Source organism: Ovis aries, chromosome 13 (assembly GCF_016772045.2).
Source record: "Ovis aries strain OAR_USU_Benz2616 breed Rambouillet chromosome 13, ARS-UI_Ramb_v3.0, whole genome shotgun sequence".
Lineage (NCBI taxonomy): Eukaryota > Metazoa > Chordata > Mammalia > Artiodactyla > Bovidae > Ovis > Ovis aries.
This window is the reverse complement of record NC_056066.1, coordinates 51,405,908-51,424,665: the sequence shown is the minus strand read 5'-3', so window position 1 is coordinate 51,424,665 and position 18,758 is coordinate 51,405,908. Positions and strand designations below refer to the sequence as shown.

Below are 18,758 nucleotides of genomic sequence, written 5' to 3'. Positions count from 1 at the left end.
TAGTTGTGGCATGCAGGATCTTCATTGCATCATGCGGGATCTTTTGTTGCCGTGCATAGACTCTCAGGTTGTGATGCATGGGCTCAGTAGTTGAGACAAACAGGCTCCAGAGTGTGAGGCTTCAGTAGTAGTGGCACATGGGCTTCAGAGTGCACAGGCTTATTACTTGCAGCACATGGCTTAGTTGCTCCGTGGCATGTGGTAGCTTAATTCCCTGACCCGTGTCACTGTAAGGCAGATTCTTAACCACTGGACCACCAGGGAATTCCCTAGGTCTATCTTTAGGTTTAATTCTCAGAAGTAAAATTACTTCTTCAGAAGGATATGTGCATTTTAGATTTTGATGGGTATTGCCAAAATGCTTTCCATAGAGATTTAGCCAATTTATATTACCAGTGGCAATTATGGCTTGTCTTTAACTTTCTTATTTCTGTTGAAACAGAAATTTAAATTTTCATGTAATCACTTTATCATTTTTTTTCCTTTATGGCTTGTTCTTTTCTTTGTTATATTAAAAAATTCCTTTCCTTTACTGACCCTGTTTGATTTTTCACTTTCTGATCTTTCATCTTCCTGCAGTTTATTTTTATATTTTATGTTTGTTGTAGTAACTTAATGCCACAGGACTGGAAAAGGTTAGTTTTCATTCCAGTCCCAAAGAAAGGCCGTGCCAAAGAATGTTCAAACTACTGCACAATTGCACTCAGTTCACATGCTAGCAAAGTAATGCTCAAAATTACATTACTTTGCCGACAAAGGTCTCTATAGTCAAAGCTATGGTTTTTCCAGTAGTCATATATGTGATGTGAGAGTTGGACCATAACGAAAGCTGAGTGCCAAAGAATTGATGTTTTGAACTGTGGTGTTGGAGGAGACTCTTGAGAGTCCATTGGACTGCAAGGAGATCAAACCAGTCATTCCTAAAGGAACTCAACCCTGAATATCATTGGAAGGATTGATGCTGAAGCTGAAGCTCCAATACTTTGGCCACCTGGTGCGAAGACCTGACTCATTAGAAAAGACCCTGATACTGGGAAAGATGGAAGGCAGGAGGAGAAGGGGATGACAGAGGACGAGATGGTTGGATGGCATCACTGAATCAGAGGACATGAGTTTGACCACGCTGTTCCAGGAGACAGTGAAGGCCTGATTGCAACAGTCTGTGGGATCACAAAAAGTCAGACATGACTGAGTGACTGAACAACAATAAATAATTTTTTTTGGTAACCAGTTGTCCCAGTGCCATTTACATAATAGGATACTACCCCTACGGCCACATACAGATTTGAAATATACCTTAGTTACGTAAAACGTCAAACTTCATTTTGTTGCTTTCAGCCCTTTGTTCCTTTTATTTTAACAAAAATCCTTGTTGAGATTTTTAATTCAAATTTCACCAGATACTGATATGTCATCTTTATGAATAAAGTCTTCTCATCTAAAACATGCTTTATATTTCCATTTATTTAGGTATATTTTATATCTTTAAGTAAATTCTTGTAACTTTTTTCAGAATGGTCTCATATACTTGTTTCTATTGGATTTACTCCTGGATCTACAATTTTGTTGCTAATGCTAAACCTAATTGATTAGTATAGTAGATAGGAATGAAATTTTTAATTTTTATTATTTTTATCAGTGTTATCATTATAACAGTAAGGAGTATTTAGCTCATGATTGTGGTTGTCTGGAAGACTTGGCTGATCTCTAGTGAACTTACCTGTTTGGGTCTAGGCATGAGCTTAGCTGGGCTTTCTGGTGGAGATGCGGTGTTGCAACTCTCTAATCCTCTTTGAACCAGAAACTGTCTGATTCTTATAATCATTGTAATAGGAAAGTGCAAAAGCAGGATTGATTTTCTCATATATTTAACTTATATCTGGGAAGCCTTACTAAATTCTTATAGTATTGATAGTTTGTGGATTCTCTTGTTCTCTGTGTTGTTATTTATGCTGCCAGTAAATTGTAATATTTTATTTCTGATCTGTATACTCTGTGCTTCTTTTGTCTAGTTACTGAATTGTTTAAGATCTATAGGACATTGTTGAATAGTCTTGTTTCTGACTTTAAAGAAATCTTCTAGAATAGTCCTCAATAATCACAGAGCTTTTGTCCTTTAATCTGTTAATGTGTTAAATTACACTGATGGGCTTTCTAATAGTTTAACCATGCTCAGGTTAAACTATTCCTGAGGTGAACTCAATTTAGCCATGATATATTTTTTAATATAGGTTTTTTGGGTTTGTTATGGTAATATTTTATTTTGGATTTTTGTATCTATGTTCATGAGCTTTTCTTTTGGCAAGGCTATCAAATTTTGTCTCCTGTCTTTATTTTGTCTTTACCCTTAAATGCTAATGTGTTTGCAGACAGAATTTAAGACTGTCACCATAGAGAACTGGTCAGATCATGGGGTTGGGCTAAGCTATCGCAGAAGAATAAACTTGGAAGAGGAGAATTTGATCTAGGGCATTGGCCTAGGGATAGAAGAGGGACAAATGGGGATAGAAGAGGAACAGAAATAAGAGTGATTTTTTTTGTTGGCTGAGTGATTGGGGTAAGGTAAAGGAAGAGTTGATAAGTTTTGAAAGATGGGGTGGATGATGACAAAATATCAGGGAAAAAAACCCAAAAGGTAAAAAGAAGCGGATTTAATTACATAAAATTTTAATATAGGAATTGCTGGTCTTAAAATGGGCCAAGCTTTGTGTTAGAAATACAGTTTGGGCAGTTGTCAGCATATAGACGATAGATGAAGCTGTGAATCCATGTGGGGTTACATTTAGGGGGATCATAGAGAATTGGATGCAGGACAAGGCCAGTGACAGAGCCCAGGATTTGAGCAAAGGAATTGTCTCTTTTCTAGAGTCTTTTGAGGTAAATGATATATTATTTTTTTACATATGAGAGAAATCCATATTACTTTGTGGTAGTTTTGATTATCATTATGGATGAGTATAGTAGGATATCCTAAGCATTAAAGCATATAGCACTCATTTATAGTGATTACAGAGCATTGTTTTTTTTTTAAATAATTATGACACATGCTTAATCTGTTACATTTTGGGACTATTAGTATAAATTTTCACGGTGAACTTTTCTCATTGTATGTTGACCTTAAAGAATTATTAGATCAAAAATGTTTAACTAAAGATGAAACTTTAGAATGTAGAAATATTTTTACTATTGGTGTCAAAAATTTAGCCACTTACTTTAACACCTAGAAATTCCAAGATTATATGTGGAAGATTTGTTCTTAATTTGGAGTATGTATTAGACTTATTTGTGGAGCTGTTAAAGATGCGAATACAACGCTAGATCCCGTCTGAGAGTGGTTAATGTTGCAGCCCTATCATTCATCATTCGTTTTCTCAGGCTCTGTGAGTATTTTGATGTATGCTCCAGTTGAGAACCCTATATCATAGATTTGGGCAGGCGCTAAACATGTTAGTGTATTTTGTTTCTTTGTGACAGCAGAGGCCAGAATACCAGTAAGTTTGTTGATCTGTCCACTTCAGTGGGACCATTTGCATTTTTATGTCAAATTATGAAACAAAATTCAATAGAATTAGTCTAGGCTCAGGTCATTAAGAGGACCGATCAGATAAAATATGGTATGTTCACACAGTGGAGTACTATAAATGGAGAACTATGAAAAGGACTGAGGATAATCTCCATATCAGCTATGTGGTCATCTCAAGACTATATTGTTAAGTGGAAAAAGCAAAGAGCAAAATAATGGCATTGTATGCCACTATTTTTCAAATAAAAGGGCTCTATAAATATATATACCTATATTTTTGTGTATATACATAGATGAATCAAAGGAATGATAAACCAAAAACTAAGGAAAATGGTTACTCTAAGGAAAGAGAAGGGAATGGTGTAGCAGAAATATGTGTAGAACCTAGACATCTGAATGTACTTTGTGGGTTGGGTTTAAGAATCGTGCAAATATCTATTATAAACAAAAATGAAATAAATTGAGAGAAAAAAACAATTCCTAAAAGTCAAATGGAAACAGGAACGTGAATCTAAATGTATATCAAGTTTGAGGCTAAGCACATAGAGATTATCTTCCCTGGTGGCTCAGCTGATAAAGAAACCACCTGCAGTGCAGGAGCCCTGGATTCAGTCCCTGGGTTGAGAAGACCTCCTGGAGAAGGGAATGACGACTCACTCCAGTATTCTCATCTGGAGAATCCCATGGACAAGGGAGCCGGGAAGGCTGCAGTCCATGGGGTCCCAAAGAGTTGGACATGAACTGAGGGACTAACACTTTCACGTAGAGACTATTTCAGATGATTTTGAAGCATAGTAAATTGGACATTGGGCTTCCCTGGTGGCTCAGTGGTAAAGAATCCACCTACAATGCAGGAGATGGAGGTTTTATCCCTGGGTTGGGAGGATCACCTGAAGAAGAAAATGGCAACCCACTTTAATATTCTTGCCTGGAAAACCCCATGGACAGAGGAGCCTAGCTATCCATGGCATCACAAAAGAGTTGGACATGGCTTAGCAACTAAACAACAACAACAACAGTTTGGCTGTTTCTAATGGGATATAGTTCCAAGGACAAAAAACTGCAAAGATATCATAAACAGTTTTTTGTAATCACATAATTGGTAGTGATATTGGTATTATTTTGCAGGTGTGTATTATAAAGTAAACAAGTAAATACTTATATTGGATTGAGTCTCTAGATTTTTGAATGGGAAAGAGATATAATCAGAGAAGTTGGGTAAGAATGTTAGGATCCTAAATTTGAGTTGAAAATGTCAGTATGATCTCATGATGTATTTTTTCCTTTTTAAAAATGTATTATTTCCTAATTCTCTCTCCTGAAAAATCTCAGAAATTAAGCTTGGTAGCATTAAGCACTTCTGGTGCCAGACTGTTCACTAAATAATACTTTTGTTACTAGACAGAACCTAGGGATACCTAGAAAAATGGTCTATTTCAGGTTGAAATCAGAAAATACATAAGCCTGGAACATATTATTGTATCACATAACAAGCTACTGGGGAGATTTCTGATTCTGTCAGTGATAGAATAGCTTTTTCTAAGCCAGAACTCTAGCTGAAAACTAGAAAAGCTGGAAAAAAATTTTTTTAACGGCTGTGAAGAGTGAGCAAGGCAAACAAGGATAGAGGGATGAGGCTAACTTTTGGTATAGCTTTCCTCATAGAGGGATTAGTTGATATGAGGCATGTAGCTAAGAGGTTGAGTGGAAAGTGGTAGTGGAGAGAGACTGAGATTCTAAGCAGAGTTTGGGGTCAGTTCAGTTCAGTTACTCAGTCGTGTCTGACTGCGATCCCGTGGGCTGCAGCACACCAAGCTTCCCTGTCCGTCACCAACTCCTGGAGCTTGCTCAAACTTATGTCCATTGAATTGGTGATGCCATCCAATCATCTCATCCTCTGTCATTCCCTTCTCCTCCTATCTTCAGTCTTTCCCAGAATCAGGATCTTTTCCAGTGAGTCAGTTCTTTGCATCAGGTGGTCAAAGTATTGGAGTTTCAGCTTCAGCATCAGTCCTTCCAATGAATATTCAGGACTGATTTCCTTTAGGATGGACTGGTTTGATCTCTTCGCAGTCCAAGGGACTCTCAAGAGTCTTCTCTAGCACCACAGTTCAAAAACATCAGTTCTTCGGCACTCAGCTTTATAGTCCAACTCTTACATCCATACATGACTACTGAAAAAACCATAGCTTTGACTAGACTGACCTTTGTTGGCAAAGTCATGTCTCTGCTTTTGAATATGCTGTCTAGGTTGGTCATAACTTTTCTTCCAAGGAGCAAGTGTCTTTTAATTTCATGGTTGCAGTCACCATCTGCAGTGATTTTGGAGCCCAAGAAAATAAAGTCTCTCACTGTTTCCATTGTTTCCCCATCTATTTGCCATGAAGTGGTGGGACTGGATGCCATGATCTTAGTTTTTGAATGTTGAGTTTTAAGCCAGCTTTTTACTCTCCTCTTACACCTTCATCAAGAGGCTTTTTAGTTCCTTTTTGCTTTCTGCCATAAGGGTGGTGTCTTCTGCGTATCTGAGATTATTGATATTTCTCCCTGCAACCTCGATTCCAGCTTGTGTTTCATCCAGCCCAGCATTTCACATGATGTACTCTGCATATAAATTAAATAAGCAGGGTGACAGTATACATCCTTAACGTACTCCTTTCCCAATTTGGAACCAGTCCGTTTTTCCATGTGCAGTCATAACTGTTGCTTCTTGACCTGCAAACAGACTTCTCAGGAGGCAGGTAAGGTGGTCTGGTATTCCCATCTCTAAGAATTTTCCACAGTTCATTGTGATCCACACAATCAAAGGTAGTCATGCAGAATTGGGGGATGAAATTGGAGTTCAGAGCTTGCCAAGAAATAGGGCACTAGAACACACCCCAGGCTTTTAGTTGGGAACCCTGAAGGATAGGCTGTGCTTCATGCTTAAAGGTGAACTCAAAATAGATCAGCTCTCAGAAAAAGCTGAAGGCAAGCTTTCAAATCACCTCAGTCCTTGATTGGATTAAGATCTGTTCCTAGCTTTGTTGCTTGCTGGAAGCAGATGTAAATCTTCTCTGGAGGAAGACAGTGTCATCAGTCACTGATTCAGGTTATCTGTATAGTTTTTATATTCTTAGTGATAATATGAAATATATGTATATGTAACTATATGTAATATATAGCATGGTAAATATTTATAAAGCTTAGTCTGTCATTCAATTAAAAAATAACCAGAAATGTAAAATGAAAGAACTGAATGAAAATCAAAAGAGAAAATAGATAATTGTGAAGACTCATAGGGATACATCCAGAACAGATAAGATGGTATATACCCATTTTTCCCATATAAATCCAACTATAAGTCCTGGAATTGGTGCAGAAGACAACCAAAGAACTGTGAATGGTCCTAGAAAGGTGAGCTGGTTTGGGACCGTAGGACTGAAAGAACAGCCTAGCCATAGGACATTTTGCATTTGCCCCGCAAAAGAAGGCTACCTAGATCTAGTGTTTCCTGAGTCCCTCTAACCTAGCAACAGAACACTTTCCAGGTAGTTTTTGCCTCCCTCAAATCAAATGGGAGTGCCTCTGTAAACATCGTGCAAATTTGATGCCATTGCCGAGGGGGATCAGTTATGAGCCCTCACTGAATATGAGTGCTGAGAAGAAGCACGCTGCTTCCCCACCTGTCCTGAGAGTTCTTTCACTGAGAGTTATCAAGGCAGGTAGGCAGAACTGACAAGAGAGACTCTGCTATAGCAAGCATTCTAGTCTGGGAAGCATCTTTGTCCTTGAAGGCTTGGTATTCTCCTCCCCAACCCAAAGACCCCGAAGTGGGCACTACTGGCAAAAAGGACACAGCTTCAGATGGCCTATTCCATAGTTTCTTTGCCTATGTAGGCCTGAGCTACTTCTCCCAATCCAGGAGACACAGGGGCAGGTGGTTGGAACTGGCAAGAGGGCTCCAGTTATAACAAGGGGCACATTCAGGGAATCCTCTTTGTCTCTATGGGCTCAAACTTGCCTTTTCTACTCAGAGACACTGAGAAGCTGAGGGGCACCTTTGGCCTATCCCAGCTTTTCCTCACCTAGAGAATCTTGGCCACTTGGCTTGGGGAAACTCCTTTTGCCCTGTCAGGCAGCACCCTCAGGGACCAGCGGGAGCCTAGTGGCAACAGATAAACAAAACACGCCAAATAATACCACAAAGGCTCTGAAAATTAACCTGTCATTTGAACAGCAGCCCAGAAAAGTAGGCCAGTATCCACATGCTAAAACTATACAGGGTGGCGGTCTACTGAAACAAAGATTTAATGTTTATAAGCCCCTGTGCTAGTGCTGTGTAACATGCTAGACAGAACATTCAAGATACAGCAGACAATAGAAAATCACTCTTTCTGTCAATAACAAAAGAAACTGCAACTAGAATCAGAAAAGATAACAAACACCAAAACGATGAGTCAGATGTTGGAATTTTCTGAGAAGAATTTTAAACTAGCTGTTATAAAAATGCTTCAAAATCAGTTAAAAATGTCTTGAAACAAATAAAAAAACAAAATCTTAGCAACATACCAAGTAAAATTCATTAGAATAAAATTTAAAATGACATTTGAGAGAACCAAATGGAAATTTTAGAACTGGAAAAGACAGTAACAGCAACAGCAGAAAAAGTGGCTGGATGGGCTCAATAGTAGAATGACAGTCATTAATAGATGGTAGAATCATTGGACTTGAGAACAAAATCATAGAATTCACCTGGTCTAAACAGAAAGCGGACTAGAAAAAATGATCTATGGGACAAAAGATATAGCATTTATGTGATTGAAGTCCCAGAAGGAAAAGGGAAAGAGAATGAGGCTGAAAGAGTATTTGAAAGAAATATGGCTGAAAAGTTACCAAATTTGACAAAAGAAACAATCTACAGACCCAAGAAACTACAAATCACATACAGCATAAACCCAAGGAAATCTATACCAAATGCATCAAAATTAAACTCTTAAAATCTAAAGGCACAGCTGTATGTCTCAAGAAACTCAAACAGGGGCTCTGTATCAACCTAGAGGGGTGGGGTGGAGAGAGAGATGGGAGGGACATTCAAGAAGGAGGGAATATATATATATACCTATGGCTCATTCAGACTTCCCTGGTGGCTCAGACCGTAAAGCGTGTGCCTACAATGCGGGAGACCTGGGTTCAATCCCTGGGTCGGGAAGATCTCCTGGAGAAGGAAATGGCAACCCACTCCAGTATTCTTGCCTGGAAAATCCCATACATAGATGGAGGAGCCTGGTAGGCTACAGTTCATGGGGTCGCAAAGAGTCGGACATGACTGAGTGGCTTATCTTTAACTTAAACTTTCATGGCTCATTCATGTTGAGGTTTGACAGAAAACAACAAAATTCTGTAAAGCAATTATCCTTCAATTAAAAAATAAATTTAAAAAAATATCTAAAGGCACAGGATACAAGATTAAAATACAGAAGTCAATTGCTTTCCTGTTTATCAGCAATGAAGAGATAGAATTTGAATTTATAAAAAAAATGCCATTTATATCAGTACTATCAAAAGTGAAATATTTAGGTATGCATCTAACTATATATGTGTATATATATATATTTATATATATATGATCTGTGTGAAGAACTCTACAAAACTCTGATGAACCAATCAGAGAACTAAATAAATGGAGAGATGTTACCTGTGGATAGAGAGATTCAATCTTAACAGGATATCATTTCTTCCCAACTTTACCTATAAATTCAGTGTAATCCCATTCAGAATTTTAGCAAATTATTTTGTGAATATCAAAAACCTGATTCTAAAGTTTATATGGCAAAACGAGAAACCCAAAATGGCCAACACAGGATTAAAGGAGGAGAGCAAAGTGGGAAGGCTGATGCAACCTGATAGAGCTTACTGGAAAGCTACAGTGGTACCATCAGAAATTATGGTATTGGCAAAAGAACAGGCAAATAGATAAGTGGAACAGAATAGAGGGCCAGAAACCTGAAGGCAAAGAAAAGAAGTCTTGAAAGTGGACAGATAGAAATGATGCCGTTATCTATGGGAAATAACAAACCAATTCACACAACAATAGATTTCTCATCTGAAACCATGGGCGCCAGTAGAAGTGGCACAATATTTAAAATGCTGAAATAAAAGAATTGTCCATTGTGAATTCTGTATCTGCCACAGTTGTCACTCAGGAATTAAATGGAAATAAAAACATTCTCAGTTGATGAAAACCTAAACGAAGTTGTTGCTAGCAGACCTAAAGAAATAATAAAAGATCAAATCTTGGAGCATCAGGAAAGAAGAAACAATGAAGAGAGCAGTAGAAGGAACAAATGGATACTTGTAATAATTTTCCTCCTGAGTTTTAGCAGTCATATTTGATGATTGAATCAAAAACATAGAACTATCTGAGACTAAATATGATGATACTTAATATAGTAATGATAAAGGACTTAAATGAAAGTGAGGTTTCCATATTTCAATCAGAATAGTAAAATGTTATTACCAGTTTTTGTTGTTCAGTTGCTAAATCGTGTCTGACTCTTTGCGACCCCATGGACTGCAGCATGCCAGGCCTCCCTGTCCATCACCATCTCCCAGAGCTTGCTCCAACTCATGTCCATTGAGTTGGTGATGCCATCCAACCATCTTATCCTCTGTTGTTCTCTCTGGAGGCTTGGGTTGAAAGTTTGGCCTCAGGCCAGGCAACAAGGAGGGGACACAGCCCCACCCATCAACAGAAAATTGGATTAAAGATTTACTGAGCATGGCCCCGCCCATCAGAACAAGACCCAGTTTCCTCTACAGTCAGTCTCTCCAACATCTGGAAGCTTCCATAAGCCTCTTATCCTTATTCGTCAGAGGGCAGGCAGAATGAAAACCACAGTCACAGAAAACTAACCAAACTAATCACATGGATCACAGCCTTGCTTGTCTAACTCAGTGAAACTGTGAGCCATGCTGTGTAGGTCCTCCCAGGATGGACAGGTCATGGTGGAGAGTTCTGTCAAAACGTGGTCCAGTGGAGAAGGGAGTGGCAAACCACTTCAGTATTCTTGCTTTAAGAACCTCATGAACAGTATGAAAAGGCAAAAAGAAGAGAACTCTAGTCTTCCCCATTTTATTGTTTTCCTCTATTTTCATTGTTCATTTAAGAAGGCCTTCTTATCTCTCCTTGCTATTCTCTGGAACTCTACATTAAGTTGGGTATATTTTTCCCTTTCTCCCTTGCCTTTGATTCTCTTTTTTCCTCAAGCTATTTGTAAAAGCCTCCTCAGACAACCACTTTGTCTTGGATTTTTTCAGTTTGGGATGGTTTTGGTCACTGCCTCCTGTATAGTGTTACGAACCTCAGTCCATAGTTCTTCAGTTTCTGTCTACCAGACCTAATCCCCTGAATCTATTCGTCACATCCACGGTATAATCACAAGGGATTTGATTTAGGTCATATCTGAATGGTCAAGTGGTTTTCCCCTGAAAGTGAAAGTGAAGTCGCTCAGTCGTGTCCGACTCTTTGCAACCCTGTGGACTGTAGCCTACCAGGCTTCTCCGTCCATGGGATTCTCCGGGCAAGAATACTGGAGTGGGTTACCATTTCCTTCTCCAGGGGATCAAACCCGAGTCTCCCTCATTGGAGTCAGACGCTTTAACCTCTCAGCTACCAGGGTCAGGTTTTCCCCTACTTTCTTTAATTTAAGCCTGAATTTTGCAACAGTGAGCTGATGATCTGAGCCAATCAGCTCCAGGTCTTGTTTTTACTGACTTTATAGAGCTTCTCCATCTTTGGCTGCAAAAAACATAATCTGATTTTGGTATTGAGCATCTGGTGATGTCAATGTGTAGAATCATCTATGTTGTTGGAAAAGGGTGTTTGCTATGACCAGTGTGTTCTCTTGACAAAACTGTGTTAGCCTTTGCCTACATTTTGTACTCCAAGGCCAAAGTTACCTATTACTCCGAGTATCTCTTGACTTTGTCCTTTTGCATTCCAATCCCATGATGGAAAGGACATCTTTTTGTGCTAGTTCTAGAAAGTTTTGTAGGTCTTCAGAGAACTGGTGAGCTTCAGCTTCTTTGGCATTAGTGGTTATGGCATAGACATGGATTATGGTGATGTTGAATGGTTTGCCTTGGAAGTGAACCGAGGCCATTCTGTCATTTTTAGGATTGCATTCAAGTACTGCATTTCAGACTATTTTGTTGACTATGAGGGCTACTCCATTTCTTCCAAGGGATTCTTGCCCACAGTAGTATTAATAGTTATAACGGTCATCTTAATTAAGTTCACCCATTCCTGTCCATTTTAGTTCAGAGATTCCTAATATATTGATGTTCACTCTTTCATCTCCTGCTTGACCACCTCCAATTTACCTTGATTAAATGGACCTAACATTCTAGGTTCCTGTGCAATATTGTTTACAGCATTGGACTTTACTTTCACCACCAGACACATCCACAACTGAGCATCATTTCCACCTTGGCCTAGCCTCTTCATTCTTTCTGGAGCTGCTAGTAATTGCCCTCTGCTCCTCCCCAGTCGCATATTGGACACCTTCCGACCTGGGGGGTCATCTTTTGGTATCACATCTTTTTGCCTTTACATACTGTTCGTGAGGTCCTCCAGGCAAGACTACTGGAGTGGGTTGCCATTTCCTTCTCCAGTCAAGCACGTTTTGTTAGAACTCTTCACCATGACTTGTCCATCTTGGATGGCCCTGCACAGCATGCCTCATAGCTTCATTGAGTTATGCCAGTCCTTTTGCTACAACAAGGCTGTGATCTATGAAAGGGTATCAGTAGTTACCATAGATATACTAATTACCTTAAATATAAAAGCAAATTGGATGAAAAAATATGACCAAGTTATGCAGCTTGTGGGAAAGTCACTTCAAGTTCAACAGTGTAGGTAGGTGGAGAGCAAAAGGGAAAAACTATACCATATAAACATTACTTTTAAAAAGAGCAGGAATGGCTTTACCAATACTTGATAGGTTAGATTTTAGAGTACAGGAAATTACCAGAAACAGAGAGATATTACATAAAGATAAAAAATAACAGTTAACCATTGGCAAGGCTTAAGAAAGGGAGTGTATAAAGAAGATAGGAGAGGAATGTGAGGAAGCCTTGTATTGTTAGAACTGTCTGTCTTGACTGGTGGTGGATACATGAATACACAGGTGACAGAATTGTATAGAACTTTACACACCCACATGTACATACATGAGTATAAGTAAAACTGTAGAAATCTGAATAAGATTGATTTATCAATGTCAGTATTGTGGTTGTGATATTTATTATAATGTAGTTCTGAAGAATATCCCCATTTAAGGAAACTGGGCAAAGTATACAAAGAATCACTGCATTAACTGTATATGAATACATTATTTCAACTAAAATTTAAATTAATTTTTTAAAGGCTCAGGGAGACTAAGAAGACATGACAGCTAAACATGCTTTTGGTTCATGTTTTGTCATGGTTGGATTCAGACTACACTTCCTTGGCCGGGATGCTGCTTGGCTGTGGAGGGGTATCCTCAGGTGTCACTTCTAGAGGCATACGGTGCCTGTCTGTCCGTTACTTTTAATATAAATTTTATTTTCCTTTATGAGGTATTATCTTATTTTCCCACTAATTCTTCCTATAATATTAAGTAGTATTGGGGAGACACTTTGTAAGACTGTGCACATAGCCTGCTCCACATCAGATTTTCTTCCAGCTTTTTACATCTATGATGTTAAAAATGACTAATATTCCTCACCCAGTAGTTAACAAAAGAAAGATTTGAAAACACTTGGCCTAATTGACATATAGAGTATAGTGCACTATACAGTGACTGTATTCTTCTAATGTTCATTAATTGAAGAAAAAAATCACTGGTAATTTGAAAATATTTCAAGCTGAATTATAATGAATATATTTTATCTTAAAGTTTGAGGATAGCAGGAGTGCCTTGGTGAGAATGAAAGTTACAACTTTAAATGCATATATTAAAAAAGAAAGATTAAATTAGTGGTCTAAATGATCAACTCAGAAATATAGTAGAAACACTTCAAAATATACTAGAAAGTTATGAGAATGAAATAGATGAGAAGTTTATTTAATATGAAAGATATAAATAGAGCAGTTTAATAAAGGTAAGCATTAAAAGACTACTAAAATTGATAAACTGCTAGAAAGGTTGATAAAGAGAAAGTAAATAGAAATTACTGGTAACAGTGATGATAAAGGGACCATCATTATAGATCCTTACAGACATTGAAAAATCACACGAAGATATTATTATGTTTATTCCAATAAATTTAGAAAAATGTAGATTAAATGGCAAACTCTAGTAAAACTAACTTACTAAAAAGAAGACTTCAGGCCCAGATGTCTTCAATAGTGAATTCTTGCAAACTTTTATAGGAGAAATAGCACCAGTGTTACATAGACTCTTCTAAGCCTAAGGAAAAGAGGTGAAATTCCTTGTTTTTATGCATCCAGCATATGTTTGTCATCAAAACCTGATAAGGGATGGAAACAGCAGGTCAGTCTAACTTACCAAACATATTTAAAAAACCAAAATATTTGCCAACTGTGTCCAGCAAAATATAAAAAGAATAATGACCAAGTTTAATTTATTTGAGAAATTAAAGTAGATTTAACGGAATAAATGAGAAAAACCAAATGATCATTTCATTAGATGGACAGTTCTTTTAAGAATTAGAGTTCAGTATTCATTAGTGGTTTAAAAAAATTGTTTAAAGGATGGAAAAATACTTTCTTAATCTGATAAAGATTTCATACAGAGAAATTAGGGTAAATATCACAGTGTATGGTGAAATAGTGAAAACTTTCCCCTGAGATAGAGAACAGGACAGGGATATTTACCATCACCAGTTCTTTTTCATTGTAGTAATGGAGATCTTATCCAGTTGCAATAAGATAAGAAAATAATAAAATATAATAAAAACATTAGAAAGGAAAAAATGAAAGTCATTTTTTGTAGGGAATATGTCTGTATTGATAATAGCTTTTGCCTAGGATAACCAGAAGAATCATGTTCCCATCATAGAGGTGAAAATTTTTTTGTTAAAAATATATATAGGTGGCGTTTAAATCTTTGGAGGCAATTTGAGATCAGCTTACCTAGTTAGTTTAGGTTGAGGAGTAGACTGAGATTGGAGCCTTGGGGCATTCCTACAATTAGATACTGGGAAAAGCAGCTGGACTTATTAAAGGGGACTGAGAAGAAGCTGCCTGTGAGTCTAGAGTATAGGGTTTGATTTGGTAAACCAAGTGGAGAAAGTGTTTTAAGAAAGAGGGAGGTGCCCCAATTTCAGACTGTACTGTGAGCTGTGGTAATAGAGCAGTGTGGTACTGGCACAAAAATAGATGCAGTGAAACAGAATACATCAGTGAAACAGAGTAGAGCCCAGAAATGAGTCCTTACTTACATAGGCATTATCTATGATAAAGGAAGCAATAATGTACAATGGGGAAAAAACAGCCTCTTTAATAAATGGTATTACGTGATGAAAACTGGACAGTTACATGCAAAAGAATCAAGCTGGAATACTGTCACACCATGCACAAAAATAAATTCAAAATGGAGTAGAGACTTAAATATAAAACACAAAACCATAAAATTTTTACAAGAAAACATATGCAGTATGCTCTTTGACATCAGTCTTAGTTTTTTTTTTTTTGGATATGTCTCCTCAGGCAAGGGAAACAAAAGCAAAAATAAACAGATTGGACTACATCAATCTAAAGATCTTTTGCACAGTAAAGGAAACTATCAAGAAAATGAAAAGGCCATTTACTGAATAAGAACATATTCACAAATGGTATTTTCAATATAGGATTAATATCCAAAATATACAAAGAACTCATACAGTTCAACATGAAAAGACAACCTGACTGAAAAATGGGTCAGTTCAGTTCAGTCGCTCAGTCCTGTCCAGCTCTTTGGGAACCCATGGACTGCAGCACACCAGGCCTCCCTGTCCATCACCAATTCCCAGAATATACTCAAACTTATGTCCATCAAGTCGGTGATGCCATCCAACCATCTTGTCCTCTGTCGCCCCCTTCTCCCGCCTTCAGTCTTTCCCAGCATCAGGGTCTTTTCCAATGAGTGAGCTTTTTGCATCATGTGGCCAAAGTATTGGAGTTTCGGCTTCAGCATCAGTCCTTCCAATGAATATTCAGGACTGATCTCCTTTAGGATGGACTGACTGGATCTCCTTGCAGTCCAAGGGACTCTCAAGAGTCTTCTCCAACACCACAGTTCAAAAGTATCAATTCTCCGGCATTCAGCTTTCTTTGTAGTCCAACTCTCACATCCATACATGACTGCTGGAAAAACCATAGCTTTGACTAGATGGACTTTTGTTGGCAAAGTAATGTCTCTGCTTTTTAATATGCTATCTATGTTGGTCATAACTTTCCTTCCAAGGAGCAAGCGTCTTTTAATTTCATGGTTGCAGTCACCATCTGCAGTGATTTTTGGACCCCCCAAAAATAAAGTCTGTCACTGTTTCCACAGTTTCCCCATCTATTTGCCATGAAGAAAAATGGGTGGAGGATCTAAACAAATGATTTTCCAAAGCAAGTATGCCGATGGCCAGTGGCACATGAAGAGATGCTTAACATCAGGTAAATGCAAATCAGAATCACAGTGAACTATCACCTCACACTGGTCAAGAATGACTGTTTTCAAAAAGACAACAAATGACAAGAATTGGTGAGGATGTGGAGAAGAGGGAACACTGTGCACTGTTGGTGGGAATGTGAATTGCTGCAGACACTGTGGCAAACAGTGTGTTGTTCAGTCTCTCAGTTGTTTCCAACTGTTTGACCCCATGGATTGCAGCATGCCAGGCTTCCTTGTCCTTCACCACCTCACAGAGCTTGCTCAAACTCTATGTCCGTTTAGCCGATGATGCCATCCAACCATGTCATCCTCTGTCATCTCTTCTCCTCTTACCCTCAATCTTTCCCAGCATCAGGGTCTTTTCCACTGAGTCTGCTCTTCACATCAGGTAGCTAGAATATTGGAGCTTCAGCATCAGCATCAGTCCCTGCAATGAATATTCAGGATTTATTTCCTTTAATACTGACTGGTTTGATCACCTTGCAGTCCAAGGGACTCTCAGGAGTCTTCTCCAACACCACAGTTCAAAAGCATCAGTTCTTCGGTGCTCAGCCTTCTTTATGGTCCTACTCTCATGGGCATACATGACTACTGGAAAAACCATAGCTTTGACTATTTGGACCTGTGTCGGCAAAGTAATGTCTCTGCTTTTTAATACACTGTCTAGGTTTGTCATAGCTTCTCTTTCAAGGATGAAGCATCTTTTAATTTCATGGCTGTTGTCACTGCCCACAATGATTTTGGACCCCCAAAAAATAAAGTCTGTCATTGTTTGCATTGTTTCCACATCTGTTTGCCATGAAGTGTTGGGACCAAATGCCATGATCTTAATTTTTTGAATGTTGAATTTTAAGCCAACTTTTTGACTGTCCTCTTTCACCTTCACCAGGGGGCTCTTTAGTTCCTCTTTGCTTTCTGCCATAAGGGTGGTGTCGTCTGCATATCTGAGGTTATTGATATTTCTCCTGGCAATCCTGATTCCAGCTTGTTCTTCATCCAGCCTGGCATTTTACATGATGTATTCTGCAAAGAAGTTAAATAAGTAGGGTGACAGTATACAGCCTTGATGTACTTCTTTCTCAGTTGTCAAACAGTTTGTTGTTACACTTGCTGTTCTAACTTGCTTCTTGACCTGCATACAGGCCCCTCAGGAGACAGGAAAGTTGGTCTGGTATTCCCATCTGTTGAATTTTCCACATTTTGTTGTGATTTGTACAGTCAGAGGCTTTGGTGTAGTCAGCAAAGCAGAAGTAGATGTTTTTCTAGAATTCTTTTCTAGAATGCTTTTTCTATTATTCAACGGATGTTGGCAATTTGATCTCTGATTCCTCTGTCTTTTCTAAATTCAGCTTGAACATGTGGAAGTTCTCCGTTCACATACTGTTGAAGCCTAGCTTGGAGAATTTTTAGCACTACTTTACTAGCATGTGAAATGAGTGCAGTTGTGTGTCAGTTTGAACATTCTTTGGCATTGCCCTTCTTTGGGATTGGAATGAAAACTGAAAACAGATTGAAGATTCCTCAAAAGTTAAAAATAGACTATTATATGATCCAGCAGTTCTACTTCTGGGTATTTATCCAAATGAAAGAAAACACCAATTAGAGATTATACATATGTATCCCTGTGTTCATTGCAGCGTTATTTACAATAGCCAAGATATGGAAGCAACCTAAGTGCCCATCAATAGATGAATGGATAAAGATGTGGCATGTATGTATATTGTGTGTATGTGTATTCATTCCGAGTTTTTGTGACCCATGGACTGTAGCCCGCTGGGTTCCTCTATCCATGGAATTTTCCAGGCAAGAGTACTGGAGTGGGTTGCTGTTTCATACTCTTTGGCATCTTCCTGACCTAGGGATCACACTCACGTCTCTTGCATCTCCTGCATTGCCATGCAGATTCTTTACCACTGCACCACCTGGGATGGAGTATTATTCAGCCATAGAAAAAAGAAATCTTGCCACTTGTGACAACATGGAGTGTATTACACGAAGTGAAATAAGAGAAAGACAAATACTGTATGAGTTCTACTGTATGTAGAATCTAAAAAGAAAAACAAATGAACAAATATAAGAAAACAGTTGTAGATGCAGAGGACAAACAGGTGGTTGGTAGAGGAGATGAGAGTGGAAGAGAGAAAAATAAGTGAAGGCGTTAAAAGGCACAAACTTATCATTGCAAATGACTCATTGGTATGAAATGTACTGTGTGAAGAATATAGTCAATAACTGTGTAATATCTTTGTATGATGAGATTGTAACTAGACTTATCATTATCATTTTGAAATGGATAGAAATATCAAAACACTGTTTTGTGTAACAGGAACTAACATGCATTATAGTTCTATTATACTTCAAAAACAAACAGGAAAAGAGATCAGATTTGTGGTTACTAGAGGCAGGGCGTGGAGGGTGGTGGAATTAAATGAAAACAGTCAAAAGGTACAAATTTCTAGTTATAAATAAGGAAGCACTAGAGATATACAACATGGTATATTTAATTAACACTGCTGATTATTATATATAAAAGTTATTAGACTAAATCCTAAGTGTTCTCATCATAGGGAAAAACTTAATTTTCTGTTTCTTTAATGTTGTGT

General features: G+C 38.1%; 1 protein-coding gene across 5 annotated transcripts in view; it reads left to right on the top strand.

Annotated features, from left to right (window-relative positions):
• The window catches only part of ATRN (attractin), a 184,848-nt gene that overhangs the window by 21,473 nt on the left and 144,617 nt on the right, over nucleotides 1-18,758 (top strand). For 2 of the 5 annotated variants that reach the window (XM_042229777.2, XM_060397613.1), the window contains exon 2: nucleotides 16,048-16,157. The exons of the other annotated variants lie outside the window; for them this stretch is intronic. In XM_042229777.2, the coding sequence (XP_042085711.1) occupies nucleotides 16,144-16,157 (14 nt within the window). In that variant the 5' untranslated portion in view covers nucleotides 16,048-16,143. The remainder of the gene's footprint in view (nucleotides 1-16,047; nucleotides 16,158-18,758) is intronic. 5 annotated transcript variants of the gene reach the window in all.